General features: G+C 46.4%; 1 protein-coding gene across 1 annotated transcript; it reads left to right on the top strand.

Moving 5' to 3' along the window:
- Positions 1 to 859: 859 nt before the first annotated feature.
- On the top strand, positions 860 to 14,406 carry LOC124310714 (protein patched-like). The gene is made up of 11 exons (XM_046774669.1): positions 860 to 1,641; positions 2,144 to 2,336; positions 5,416 to 5,608; positions 8,663 to 8,732; positions 8,844 to 8,941; positions 9,937 to 10,051; positions 10,158 to 10,250; positions 10,394 to 10,515; positions 10,587 to 10,734; positions 10,889 to 13,189; positions 13,270 to 14,406. Exons 1-11 carry the CDS (start codon positions 1,459 to 1,461, stop codon positions 13,807 to 13,809), a joined length of 4,056 nt encoding a protein of 1,351 aa, XP_046630625.1. The 5' UTR covers positions 860 to 1,458; the 3' UTR covers positions 13,810 to 14,406.
- Positions 14,407 to 14,762: the final 356 nt, after the last annotated feature.

Raw genomic sequence — 14,762 nt, 5'->3', positions numbered from 1 at the left:
TGTGCAGACGAAAAAGATTGGAAAACGGTTGGTTCGTTGGTTCGTCGTGATCGAAATAAATCCCCACCAACATTTGACTTTTTCTCCAAAGAAATGATGTGTGTGTGTGTGTGGTAGAAATTTTTTCGTCTACGTGAGCAAAGTTGTTGGAATTAAAAAGAGGAAGTTGTGCATGTGTGTGTGTATATATACAAGAAGAAGAAGAAAAAAAAGGTTTTTGGGGTTCTTGGCCGTCGTGTGGGGTCCAGGGCTTTTGTGTATTGCCCGTGGGTTTGGTGTTCTGCGTGTTGCCCAGGCAACGGCTAAGACCACCCCCACAAGTCCGAACTACAGTCTGTACGCTATACACACTCGCGCCCCCTTTCACTAGGAAAATGTTTTGTCTCTTTTAGATGGTGGATGGAACTTTTTAAAAAAAGAAATAGAAAAACGAAGGTCCAATGAATGGAATCCGAGTCGGATCCGCTGCTGCTGCCATTTTTCAAAGTCTTGGGTTTCAAATTTCCCCACTTGGAGAACTCTGTCCCGAATATTCAATTACACATTGAACGATTGCTGAGCCGATTAGACCAAAAGTCATTCCTCCGTTTATAACTATTAATCGCATCTTTTCCAACATTTCGAAACGAAATTTTCCTTTAAAAAAAAAATATACTTGAAAAAGAAGAAAATGGCGCGCTGTAGTTTGTCGATCCGCCACGTGGTGGTTGACGCGGTGGGCGGGCGACCCGAAAAATTTCCTTAGCCTGCGGGTATCCCCAGCCAAACTCGAAAAAGAAGGAGGGACACTGGGTGGTGGTAGCGGGGGGGGGGAGGAGGTCTAGCGGGGCGTGCGTGTACTAAGCTAGCGGCCATCTCTCCTCGAGTTTTCAGTCGACAAGCAGGAAGCTACAAGAAGAGTCGTGTGTCTCTTTCTCTGAAACACACACACACAAACCGAGTGTGAAATATCTATATTTTTTTCTTCCAAAGTGTGTGTGAATTTGAAGAAATTTAGTGTGTGAACGAAACAAGAATTTTCAAGTCCCCAACCAAAAGAAACTCGAAAGAACGACGACATTTTCTGGTTTCTTCTTCCATCACCACAAGGATACCAAAAAGACGACGACGACGGATGGTGTTCGTCCCCTAACAATTTCTTCCACAGTGTGTTGTTGTGCCGTTAGAATCAGCCATTTCTTTTCTATTTTCCTCCCCTAGAAATTTGTTCGGTGTGTCACGAAATTTCGCCCCATGGTTGTGTGTTGTTTAGCCCGTCATGAAACGAGGCCATGTTAGGCTGCTGGTCGGTTGCGACCGCTGCTGGTGATCATCATCGTCAAAGTTGTTGTTGTTGTTGTTGTTGTTCAGTGCCGCAGCCGCCGAGTGTGTTTCCGTTGAAATCGCCCGACGTGTCGGGAGACGAGGAATTGCTTGCAGACGAAAACGAATCATCACGAACGGCGCTGTAGTAGTGTCATGGCCATAACGATGCACTCGCACGCCGCAATGGAGAAATCGAATGGCGGATGCTCGAAAACTTCTTCACTGACACCTCAAGACGCTTACGCGGCACTCTGCACCAGCAGCAGCGTCGATTCCGACTTGTTGACCAGGACGAGCTGGACAGATGCCCGGCTCGCCCTTCATCAAATCAAAAAGGTGCGTCTTTCTAAAACATCTTCTTCTTCTTGTGAATAAACAATTGCATAAGATAATTTATGCTGCGTGTAAGTACGAAAAAACAGAGAAAAAGTCTGTGGTGGCTATGCCAAGGTGTATATTTTCGGGTGGATGGTATAGAACGTCGGTATATAGGGGGCTCTGGCATCGCCCGACGGAATGAAGACATCAACAACAACGGGGGCCCCTGCTGCAACAACCGACTGTGTACTACCAACCAAGAGAGAGAAAGAGAAACAGTTGAGGCCAAGCCATCGCTCAAGGGCGTAGGCCCCAACACAAAAACCCATCAGCCACTCTCTTTCCTTTACCTCTCCTTTTTTAACTTGTTTTTCCTCCTTTCCACAACCATTCGCTGCTGCCCAACTGATTCAAGGGGGCTGCGCTGGAAGGATATAAAAACATTCCGGAATCTCATAGATTTTTATTTTTGTTCGTTTCTGACGTCTCTATTTTATTTTATTTATTTATTTTCCAATAGGGTAAAGCATCAGGCAACAAAGCGGCGCTGTGGTTAAGGACGAAACTTCAGTGGCATCTCTTCCACCTGGGCCGATTCGTCCAACGGCACGCGGGCAAAGTCCTTTTCGTTGGACTCCTCGTCCTGTCCACCTTCTGCGTCGGCCTCAAATCCGCCAGCATTCAAACGGACGTCGAGAAACTCTGGGTCGAAGGTAATACAACACTTTTGATCCCTTCAAAATAGGATCTCCCCCTCCTCATCCATTGATGCGTTGTTGGGCTCTCCATCCGCTTCTTCTTTTTCTCCGGCATTGCCAACACATACACACAGAGAGACCGGAAAAAGAACTTGGCTGGAACACCCGAAAATAGACGGCCCTTGTTTGAGAGAGAGAGAGAGAGAGGGTGTTTTATGTTCCCCTTTGCCCCAAATCCGCCCGCATCGGATGATTCTCTTTCACGATTGGTGGCCATTACCAGGTCCGCTATTTACTATAGAACCCCTCGTCTTCTTCTTCTTCTTTTTGTTATTTCTCCTCTGGAATGTTTAGCACCTACCCAACAATCAACAGCAAGACGAGGTCTCTATCCATTCTAGATGGCCAGGGGAGAGAACATGTCTTCATTAGGGCGGCAGCCTCCAGCTGGATCTGATTCCCCTGGACCGTATCTTTAATGAACTCTCTGCAGGTCGCGGTATCCCCCCCCCCCCCTTCTCACAAGAGAATCGTGTTATTTGCCAAGCCAAACCTGCACACATGTTCACATGGGAAATTTTTCATCCTTCTGTCAAAAAAGGAAAATGTAGTTGTTGTTCGGGGGGTTCCATATGGTCCTGTCGTTTCCCCCCTCTCCGAAATCAGACACCCCCCTTCCACCCCTTGAAGAAGAAAAGTTATTTTCCAAAGTAAAAATTAAAAAAAAAAGCTGCTAGGTTCTTTTGGCGGCCTTTTGTGAAGAACATACCTGATCACGCAGGTTTTTTCTTCTTCTCTTATTTTTGGCTGATGATGACGTACGGCCAAATTGTCACCCGAGGAAGAAAAAAAGAAACAACATTGGAGAGAGAGAGAGAGAGAGAGAGAGAGAGAAGTTATAAAATTCTTGTTTGGACCACCCAACGGAAGGGAACGAAGGTACAGCACACCCAAAGTTGGGCACAAGAGGAAGAAAAGACAGCGGGGTGGAGAGAGAATTTACGAGCTAGAAAAGAATGTTTTTTTTTTTTTTTTTTTTACTTCTTCTTCTTCTCTTTCTTTTCCTTCCCCCCTTCTTCTTTGGTCCATTGTATCCAGCCAGCGTACCTGAAAACTTTTCTTCTTCTTTTCATTTGTGCGTGTGTGTTACTCTTGTAGAGCGAGAAGAGAGGCTATCGGTCGTCCCTTTTCTCAATTGACCCGTCAAACTCGTTACAATAGGAAAAGATTTTTTCTCTCTCTCCTATTCTTTTCTGACCTCCATCTTCTTTTTCTTCTCTCTATTATTCCATCACTTCCGACGATTGCGTCTCCCCATTTGAATTTTGGAAATCCAGCGATCAGGGGGTGGTGCGCATAATAGGCACTTTATAGTGCCAGTACAGTATAGAGAAAGAGAGATATCGTCGACACACAATACGTTTAGATCAATTTTTTAAAAAGGAATGCCGTCTTCTTGTTCTTCTTCCTACCCAAAACATCAAGGTCAGCCCTGCTTCTGGGTTCTTCGACAAGACAAGAGAGACCGGCTGGTAGTAGTTTCCCTCACACACACACACATAGAACCCTCTTTCGGTCGTTTTTTCTTTCCTTCTTCTTTGGCTGGTAAGAAAAATACAGTTTTTTTTTTTTTCAGTTCGTTTCTTAGTCTCTCTCTCTCTCTTCTGCTTTCATCCGAGTTTTCTTCTTTGCGTTTACTTTGCTCGCGGGGAAGACTCATGCGGATGCTATATACTCTCTCTCTATTCCTTTTTATTCTTCTTCTTCTTTTTTCCTTTTCTCTTCGGGGCCGGTTGAGCGCGTTCGGCCACCCAGTGAGACACGCAACACATGCACTGCACGTCGCCCCCTCTACACACACACACACAACGGGAAGAGAAAAAAGAAGTTTTTTTTTTTTTTTGTTATTTTGGTCGGGTTGGCCATTGATGGCAGAGAGAATCGAAATGGAATAGAATAAAGAGAGATAGATATATATGTGTGTGTACGTGTTGGCTGGTGGATTGTGAATCCATCACGTCACTCTGGAAAATCAGTTGGATCTGATTTTCTCCCCAAAAGAAACAAAACTTCTTTTTGTCTCTCGTGCGTTCCGTTTTGGTGTTTCGGTCATTTTCGGTCGGTCGGTCGGTTTTGGATAGCCAAGACAGCCGAGAATGGAATTTGCATTGGAGAAGCCTTAAAGGTCCCTAAGGGTCCAGCAATCGGCCACCCATAGCGAGAGAGAGAGAGAGAGAGTCCCAACTCTGAAGGCTGCTGTTTTATAAGCGTATCGTTTTAATTGACTTGTTGGCCGTGATGTCTTCACTCGACGAGTCAAAGAGAAGCAATAGAAGGAGAGAATGTCTATGTATTTATTCAAAAACCGGTCCTAGAGCTATGGCCCATACGATTTCGGCCAAAAAAGAAAATACAGCCCCGTCTTTTCTTCTTTCTTTTCGCCTGGCAATCGGTAAAAGCGTAAACGTTAAATTGGCTAGACAAACTCGGGTGTTTAAAATATGAGCAACCTCTCTTTTTGAAAAAAGAAAAAAGAAAAAAAAAACATTATTTACAGGAAGCTCATTAAAAACGGCGCCGCAGAGCCGTTCGGGAAAAGAGGTTGTTCAACTTGACCACTTGAACACTCTGAATTCTTCTTTATTTTTTCTTCTTCTTCTTTTTGGACTGAAAGAAAACATTCTGGGTGGGACGCGAGAGAAAATCCCGCGTGATTCCGATGGAAAAAAAACTCCGAGCCAAGGGAAAAAGAAGAAGAAAAACTTTGAGGTGGGCAATTGCGTATTCGGTCGGCGTTTCTCCTGAAACATTGTGAGATGTTGTTGTTGTTGTGTGTGTCTATACGCTGGTAGAAATGCCTGCGAGTCTCTCTCTTAACCTGTGATTATCTCGAGGGGCTTTTCAAGAGTGGAGGTATATCGTTAAGAGAGTCGAGGGCTTAATGGCGGCCGAGTTGATGGCTCTATCGGTCGGTTGGTCGGTCGGTCGGGAGAAGATGAAGAAGAAAGAGGAGGTTTCTGTGTGTGTGCCCTTGAACTAATGGAGTTATTTTATTTTATTCTTTTTCTCTGAAAAATGTCTTGATCCTGCACAGAGGGTGGCCGTTTGGAGAAGGAGTTGGCCTACATGAGACGGACGCTGGGCGAAGGAGCCGGCTCGACCCATCAGATCCTCATCCAGACGCCGAGTAACGGCCAAGGCGGCTCCTTACTCAGCCGCGACGCGCTGCTGGCCCACCTGCGGGCCGTCCAAGCCGCCACCAAAGTCACCGTCGAAATGTTCGATACGTAAGTGTTTCTTTCTTTCTTCTTTTTCTGGCCAGCGCCGCCATCTTCCTTTTTTTGTTGTTAATTTTGTGTATAGACATAAATGCGCCTGTGTGTGTATATTTATGTACATACACACACACACAACACTTGGTGGAAGAATTTGGAAGAGAGAGAGTTTCTCTCTATTTCTTTTTTTTTTTTTCATTTTTGTTTGATTTTTCTAATCTGGGGGCCCCATCGGCCGTCGCCTGGGTGGCCTCTCTCCGGCGCCGACTGAATGAGTTTCCAGTCTACTTTTGGCTCGCAAACAAAACACAATAACCGGTTCTTTTTGAAGTATTTTGTTGTTGTTGTTTCTTTCTTTTTTTCCTTCCATCCATCCATCGTCTTCTTTTTCTATTGAAGAAAAAGAAAAAGGAAAATATTTCTATGTGTAGACTTGTGAATATTTGAGCCCCATCATCGATTTAACCCGACGAAGATGAAGATATCTGGCTGCCCTCCAAAACGATGAAGACGGCCCGCCGCGCTGTAATAAAGTCGGGCCCCGACTTTTTCAAAAAAGAAAAAGACACTGAAACAGAGATGGAGGGTTGGGGGAATAGATGATGAAAATGAGCACAAAAAGAAAATGAAGAAGTTTGAAAAAAAGAAAAATTCTCTTTTAAAAAGGAAAAAAAAAAGAAAAACTTAAAGACACCGGCGGGTTCCGCGTTCAAGTCTGGATCTCTTCTTCTTTTTTGTTGTTGTTTCTTTGGTCGAGAGTCAAAAAGAGAAAAAAACCGTTTGGGTGGTCGACGTCGAGACCCTCCACATGACGACACGCACACAGCTCGGTTCTTTTTTGTTTCTCTCCTTCTCGCCCAGTTTTTGTTGTTGGACGGTTACTCCAGTAAAGTTTGTCGTCACCAAAGAAAAAAAAAGTTCATTCACTCAAGAAAAAGAAAAGAAAAAAAAAAATAAGTTGGAATGTGAAGAAGAAGAAGAAGCTTCTGGTTATTCAATATTGGCACTGGGACTCGCACGCCGTTTGTGTGTGGACAAGTCCAGGAAGACAAAAATTTTTGTTAAGAAATAATTCCAAGCCAAAAAAGAAGAAGAATAAGGCCGTGAGAATGAAATCAACGAGCTCGAACAGTATCGGTGAACAGGCACAAGAGGCAAATAGTAATAATAATAATAACAAGGTGGACAAATAATAAAAGAAAAACGGACGACGGACGCGGAAGGACCCCCTCTCGAGCAGCTGAGAGAATGTCGCCCGTGGAATTCCACGGCGAACGTCTTTTCTTTCTTTCTTTCTTTTTTCCAGGCTTCTCTATATAAGAAGAAATAGTCTTGGATCAGATGATAGAGGGGAGAAGAAGAAGAAGTCGGCTTGTTTTTGTTTTTCTTCCTTTCAAAAGAGAGCGGCCCGATGCAGGTGTTCCAAGGAGCTTGAGAGACTAATGTGAAAACGTTGAAAACGGGAGAGAAAGGGGAAAAGATGGAAAGAAGAAAAAAAGAAAGAAGGGCGCAGCTGTATATATATATATATTTCTATCTACTACACGAGTTGAAAAAAAGAAAAAAAAGAGTCCAGCCACACACACACACACACACAGAGAATGACTGAGAAAAGAGAGAGAGAGAACCCTTTTTAGGGCCGGCGCCTAATGACCCAGCCAGTCGCTGCCGCCGCAGCAGCAGCAGCAACAACCGAGAGAGCTATAAGCAAAAAGCAATGGGCTCTCGTGTTTGCTGAATACCAAAACAGCTGGATCTGTCCGACTTGACTGGATGGAGATGTTTTTATTCTCTCTCTCTCTCTCGAGTTCTCTCTCTTGTTTAGTTTCAAACTGGCGACTCTCCTTTTAATAAAGAGATCTCGCTCACGGCTTTTTTCTTGTTCCTTTTGTTCCTCCCGGACGCTTTCACCAGCAAAATCTACACCAAAAACAGCCGCTCGGAAAGAAATGCGAGAAAACCGGTCCAGCAGTTCCACCCCCACACGGGCAGCACTCACGAAGCGACACAATCAGGAGTCCGATTTGAGATTATTATAACACAGAAAAGACACACAAAGTTTGAGATATTAGTCGCTCTGTTTGAATTTCACGTGTTTTTCAAATCTGTTCAAAGAAATGGGAGGAGGAGGCGGTCCGGTTAACAAAGTTCACCTATCTGTTGGGGTGATATGCGATATCGGACATTCTCTCAAAAAAGAAAGAAAGAAAAAGTTTTGTTTGGTTTTCTTTTATTATTTTTGAGTTGTTGTTTGCCTTCCGGCAGACGCTGGTCGGGCGGGCTGGACGGCGAACGGAACGGACAAGCATAATAAGCATGAAACGAATGAATAAACACCCGAGACAAGACAAGCATCTTCCTTCTTTTTTTGCTTCTTTAAAAACAAAAAAATTCCCAGTTGCCCAGTTTTTGCCTGGGCAAGTTGTCTGATGGTGGTCCGTCCATTCCATGCCCCCGCTCTCTTTTGTTGTCGAAAGATCTCGTCCAGCTGATATGTGTGTACATGTATATATAAGGGGGCTATATAGCCGGGCCAGCAGTTCTCGGCTTTACTCGCCTCATGTGCTCACCACTATATATGGAAAAGAGTATGCCAACGGGGGCCTTGGAATGACGGCAAAAGAGCGCGGGCGGGCCAGTGAAGTTTTAGCCGGACCATTCATCCAGCAGCTCTCTCTCTTTTTCTCTTTTTTTTTTTTTCCTATGTGGGAGATCAAGAAACTCGTTGAAAAAGTTGTACGAAGAAGAAGAAGAAGATTCTTCTTCCTTTTGATTTTTTAACATTCCACGTTTCTTCTTCTATTGTTTGTTTTAGTGACTTTGCAGCCCGGACGGTTACCTAACCCGCGGCAAATGTCTCCCCCATTCGATTTTTATTTGATTTTTATTTCTTTCTTTTCCATGATTGAGGCACTTGATGAATCGGCTCTCTCGTGTGTTTTCCCTTTTTTTTTTTTCTTTTGATCATTTTTGATTTTTCTTATAATGGCGACCCCACACAAAGACCCACGTACGCAATTTTCATATTAATTGATTTTTTCTTCTTTTTTTCTTTCTTCTTCTTAGAACGTGGAGGCTGAAGGATTTGTGCTACTCGCCCAGTTTCCCCAGTTTCGATATCCAGTACATCGATCAAGTAAGTCTGAATTCCCTTTTTTTACTTCTAATGTAATCTGATGCAAATTTGTTTATTTTGCTTTAAGAAAACAAAATAATAATAATAATAACTCGACTGATGAATTTGCAGATTTTTGAAAACATTTTCCCGTGCGCCATCATCACGCCGCTTGACTGCTTCTGGGAGGGCTCCAAGTTGCTCGGACCCGATTTCCCCGTCACCGTCCCGTAAGTTTTTCGGTTAATTTTCCAGCCTAGTCATCATCAACAGTTTTTTGAAATCTTTCTTTCCGTTTGTTTGTTTGACGGAAACAGGGAAAGCAATTTCTGGTTTTCCATTTCATTATCGCTAGAAAGCGAGAAAATAGTCAAAATAGCGGGCCAATGGTGACTAAATAGTCGCAAACAGTAGCTCAATAGCCATTGACCAAAACGGCCATCATTGGCCCAAACTGGGGGATTTTTCTGTACATTTTCTCAAAGCTGTTTCCATTTTTTTACCTTTTTCGGGAGAAAAAAAAAAATTGGAAAAAGAAAACTGGCAGCGTCGAAACACACACACACACACACAGAGTGGGGTGACACGCATGAATGGACAAGTTCCAAAGTGGTTCTCTCTGTCGTGTCCTTTGCAAAGGCGGACCACCCACCACACTTTTTTTTTTCTCTTCTTTCTCTCTTCTATCTGAAATTTCTTGTACGCATTTTTATTTCTTTTTCTCTCTCTCTGCGTTTTCTTTTTTCCTCGGCCATCACAAAGTCGCTGTCTTGACATTCTCTCCTGCGACGGCGATATTTATAGATGTTGTTGTTGGGGATCTATTCGTTTTCTCTCCGCCTTCTTGCCCCCATTCGGTGGCTGATATCACACACACACACGGGCAACAGCTGGTTGCGTTTCTTAAGAGAATGAAGAAGAAAAAGAAGAAGAAGTAAATGATGATGGCATTCTTTCAGGAGATCTATAAGATGCTATGGAATGTCCTCTGTGTGTATTTTCCAGCTGGGCATTGGGATCGGATGACAAGCCCGGCGTGACCCTCAGCTAAGGAAGAGGAAAATAAAAGATGGGGGGGAGATGTGTGTGTTATTTGATCTGGAAACCGCTAGCCGGTACATATATATTGAAGCGAAGGGAATTCTTTTTATTTGTCGAATTTATTAAGAAAACCGGTAGTGGATTAGATTTAATGGAATGTGTTTTGATGTATCCATTTCAACAGGATGCTCGGGTCGGGAATTCGGTGGACCAATTTGCACCCGCAACGGCTGCTCGACTCGATGAAGTCCTTCAATTTCAACTTTCCCTTCGACACGCTCGATGACTTTATGAAACGGGTAAGACGAGAGAGCACCAACTGTTCATTGTTGTTACATTTTCGGTTTCTTTTAATTGTAACAATTATTGATTGATTTTGGTTTGGCAATTGTGTTTGTGTTTCAGGCTGGAATCACCAGCGCCTATCAGGAGAAGCCCTGCCTGGACCCGACAGACCCCGAGTGCCCCTTATCGGCCCCCAACAAGAACTTGACACAGGTAAGACTAGACTTAGAGCCTGGCAGACTAGACTAATTGAGATCTATCAGACCAGAAGGGAAAAATGACGAGACAGACAGACAGAAATTTCTATCGAAATCATTTCGATTTTCAAAAATTTGATTTTTTGTCTAATTTGACAGACTCCTGACATCGGCGCCGAGCTGACTGGCGGCTGCTACGGCTTCGCTACCAAGTTCATGCACTGGCCAGAAGATCTGGTCGTTGGCGGCACCAAGAAGAACAAAACGGGACACATTGTCAAGTAAGTCGCCGCCTTCTCCTAACCGAAACTCCCCCGCATCATCATCATCATCTGTTATTTTCCTTTTGTAGAGCGGAAGCCTTACAATCGATCCTGCAGCTGATGGGCGAGAAAGATATGTTCGACTATTGGTCGCAGACCTATCGAGTCCATAACTTGGAATGGAGCCAAGAAAAGGCCGCCGACATTCTACACGCCTGGCAGAGAAAGTTCACTCAGGTGCGTTTTTCTTCTTTTTCCCCCCTCTTGTCATTCGAGACTGCCTACCTGCTGCTGCTGCTGCTGGAAGGCGGGCCGTCCTTTGATCTCTTGCTCATAGGCGCATGATATCATGTTCGTTTTTTATCAATTTTCTTTCCTTGATAACTTACAGGAGGTTCTACGACATGCCGCCTCTTCCAACGAGACCAAAAACTACAAGATGCATCCGTTCTCTTCGGCCAGCCTGGCCAGCATCATGACAGAGTTCTCTGAGCTGAGCATCGTCCGAGTGGCCGTCGGCTACATCCTCATGTTGGTCTACGCCGGAGTGTCGCTGATCAACTGGTCCAACCCGGTGCGATCCCAGTCGGGATTGGGCATCGCTGGCGTCCTTTTGGTGGCCATCACGGTGGCCGCCGGCCTGGGCTTTTGCGCCCTCATCGGCATCGTCTTCAACGCTTCCACCACCCAAATCGTCCCTTTCCTGGCCCTGGGACTGGGCGTCGACAACATGTTCCTCCTGACGCACACTTACGCCCAGAGCTGGGACCAGCAGTACCGACGTCACGACGACCACACGGGCCAGATTCTCAAGCGCTCGGGCGTCAGCATTTTGTTGTCGTCGGTCAGCAACGCCTGTGCCTTCTTCGCCGCCGCCATCATCCCCATTCCGGCCCTCAGAGCTTTCTCCCTCCAGGCCGGCATTTTGGTCCTCTTCAACCTGGCCACCTTGTTGCTTGTCTTCCCGGCCATCATGAGCCTGGATATGAAGCGCCGAGTGGCCAATCGAGTGGATTTGCTCTGCTGTCTGGCCGGCGTCGTCTCCATCGGCTCCTCCGAGTCAGAAACGGATTGTCCGTCATCCAAGCCCACCGCCACCGCCACCCAGCCGCCCGTTCCAGTCGAACTCAAGAAGATGGACAGGTGCGGCAAAGCGGCTCCCGGCTGCTCGACTCCGACGCTTTCCAAGAAAGCCCCAGCCACCGTCGTCGGCGGATCGACAACTGCCCAGCCACAGGGAGGCAACGTCGAAGCCGGCGACAGCGAAACGGATCCGGCCTTGGATCCGCTTCTCCACTACGTTCCACCCAGCGGCCAGACTGTCGAGTGCCAGACTTGGACCTTGTCCAAATTTGCCCGTCACTCGTACGGTCGACTTCTGCTCAAAACGCCGGTCAAGGTGCTGGGCATGGTAGCCTTCATCGTCCTGTTGGCGGCCAGCGTCTGGGGCATGAGCAAGGTCAAGAACGGACTGGACCTGACGGACATTGTGCCCCACCAGACGTCCGAGTACGGGTTCCTAGCGGCCCACGATAAGTATTTCGGCTTCTACAACATGTACGCCGTCACCCAGGGCAACTTCGAGTACCCCAACAACCAGCGTCTGCTCTACGAGTACCACGACGCCTTCACCAGGGTCTCGACCATCATCAAGAACGACGACGGCGGACTGCCGGAATTTTGGCTCAGTCTCTTCCGCGACTGGCTCATCGGACTCCAGCGGGCCTTTGACCGCGACCAGTCGACTGGCTGCATCAACCAGGAGCGCTGGTTCTCCAACGCCTCGGACGACGCCATCCTGGCCTACAAGTTGCTGGTGCAGACGGGCCACGTCGACAATCCCATCGACAAGTCTCTGGTCGGTCACGTCCGTCTGGTCGACGGCGACGGCATCATCAACCCCAAGGCCTTCTACAATTACCTGACGGCCTGGGTGACCAACGACGCCCTGGCCTACAGCGCCTCGCAGACGTCGTTGAGGCCCCAGCCGCGCCAGTGGTACCACAACGCGGCCGACGTCGAGCTCAAGATCCCAAAGTCGCAGCCCATCATCTACGCCCAGTTGCCGTTCTACCTCAACAATTTGGGGTCCACCGAGGACATCACCGACATGATCGAGCAGGTCCGCGGCATCTGCAAAAAGTTCGAAGATCGAGGACTGCCCAACTTCCCCGCCGGAATTCCCTTCACCTTCTGGGAGCAGTACCTCAAACTGAGGTTCTTCCTTTTCCTGGCCTTGGCCTGCGTCTTGGTGGCCATTTTCTTGGTTCTCTGCGTCTCTCTGATGAGCATCTGGGCCGCCACGGTGGCTGTTTTCGTCCTGGCCGCCTTGGTCCTGGAACTGTTTGGCGTCCTGGGTCTGCTCGGCATCAAATTGAGCGCCGCCCCGGCCGTCATCCTCATAATGGCCGTTGGCGTCGGAGTCGATTTCACCATCCACATCCTGGTGGGCTTCGTGACGAGCATCGGCGGACGGAACAGGAGGACTCAGATGTCGCTCGAGCTCATGATGGCGCCAGTCGTCCACGGCGCCATCTCCACTCTGCTCAGCATCGTCATGTTGGCCTTTTCCGACTTTGATTTCATCGTCAAATATTTTTTCTACGTCCTGTCCGCCTTGGTTCTCCTCGGACTCGTCAACGGACTCTTCTTCTTGCCCATCCTACTCTCCCTCGTCGGACCTCCGGCCGAGGTAAATCACTTAATTAATTAATTATTATTGATTTGACCCAATTGAATTCTAAAATGTCTTTTTTTTTTTACTTAAAAAAGGTTATTCCGGCCAGCGGAGAAGATCGGATCGCCACTCCGACGCCATTGCCGTCGCCGTGCATGGAACGCTGTTCCAGGCGGGACCACCACTCGAGTGGAGCCGGATTCCGCTCCCAGTCGGAAAGTGGAAGCAACGGCAACAACAATAACAACAACAACAACAATCCGTCGGTGACGTACGTCCCGCGCCGGTTGCGCGGCTCTGACCTGTCGCTGACGACCATCACGGAGGAGCCGCCGTCGTGGACGTCGTCGCACGAGATTGTCGTCCAGCCGGAAGTGGTGGTGGAGACGACGACGTGCAACGGCAACGGCAGTTGCTCCAACTCGTCGAGCAGCGAGTGCAATTCCAGTACGAGCAGCAGCAGCGGCGGCGGATCGACGCCGCCGCCCCTGTCGGTGACGACGACGCACGGCCGACAGACTTTCACCACCAAAGTGACGGCCACGGCCAAAGTCAAGGTGGAAGTCCACGCTCCCATCTCGCACAGTTCGATGGAGCCGTCCTACTACAAACACCGGCGGCGGCGAGACCAGTAGGAACATCTGTCCGTTTCCTTCTTCTTCTTTGTTGTGTACAGCAGTGAGAAAAGTTCAACACAAAAACCAAACAAACAAACGAAACCAATTGGACAACATTTCGTCCAATCGACGCGCACGGGCCAGCCAGTGTTTTTGTACATTTTTCTTTTTTAATTTTAAAGAAAGGAAACAAAAAATCGAAACGAAGAAAATGACTCAGCAGATCTGTATCTATTTAATAATGCCAATTCTTTCTTTTTTTCTTTCTTACCTTGTCGTCCATCATCATGAGTCTCTTAACCTTTTTTTTTTTAATTTCAAATTTCCCGCTCCTTATTTGTGGTTCAAATTTTTTTATTTTTGACATTTTTTAAAATTTCATTCAAACATTCTTCAGCCATCGGTGCCAGTTGTTAATATTTTGCCTCCAATGAAGTTGAAAAACTCAGGTTAAGGAACAAAAAGAAGAAAAAGAAAACCCACACACAATTTTTTTAGTGACTGAAAACAGGAGCCCGCGAGTTGAAGCATAATAGCCTGCCACTCTCCCCCCCCCCCCCCCACCACTCTGAATTGTAATGGAAAAACAAAAAAAAAAAAAAGGATCGTGTTTTATAAAAATATCCATCGAGCGATTATACCTCACCCTGGAACGTCAATCCATCCAATGAATTTTTTGTTTTTTTCTGGTGGATCTTTAAAAAAAAAATTCGAAATTTTTCAATTTGATGTTGACGATCCCTCCAAACCCAATATATATTTCCTTTTTGTGTTTTTTGTGAACAAAAATTAAAAGGAAAAAAACAAAACGAAAAAAAAAAAAAAAATCTATAAATAAGATATATATAAATTATGAGACTCGTCGAATCGTTGTCCTTCCCTTTCCCAAAAAGAAAATAAGGCTGCCACCGGATTCCATTCGATTTTTTGTTTGTTTTTCTTTGACAATATCACGCAACCAATCGACACCA

The sequence above is a fragment of the Daphnia pulicaria genome, chromosome 8 (assembly GCF_021234035.1).
Source record: "Daphnia pulicaria isolate SC F1-1A chromosome 8, SC_F0-13Bv2, whole genome shotgun sequence".
NCBI lineage: Eukaryota > Metazoa > Arthropoda > Branchiopoda > Diplostraca > Daphniidae > Daphnia > Daphnia pulicaria.
This window is presented reverse-complemented; position numbering and strand designations above follow the sequence as displayed.

Coding starts and splice junctions, on each gene's coding strand:
- LOC124310714 (XM_046774669.1), top strand. CDS start 1,459: ATGGCCATAACGATGCACTCGCACGCCGCAATGGAGAAATCGAATGGC. Junction 8,733..8,843: donor ATATCCAGTACATCGATCAA/GTAAGTCTGAAT, acceptor ATGAATTTGCAG/ATTTTTGAAAACATTTTCCC. Junction 10,516..10,586: donor AAAACGGGACACATTGTCAA/GTAAGTCGCCGC, acceptor TTCCTTTTGTAG/AGCGGAAGCCTTACAATCGA.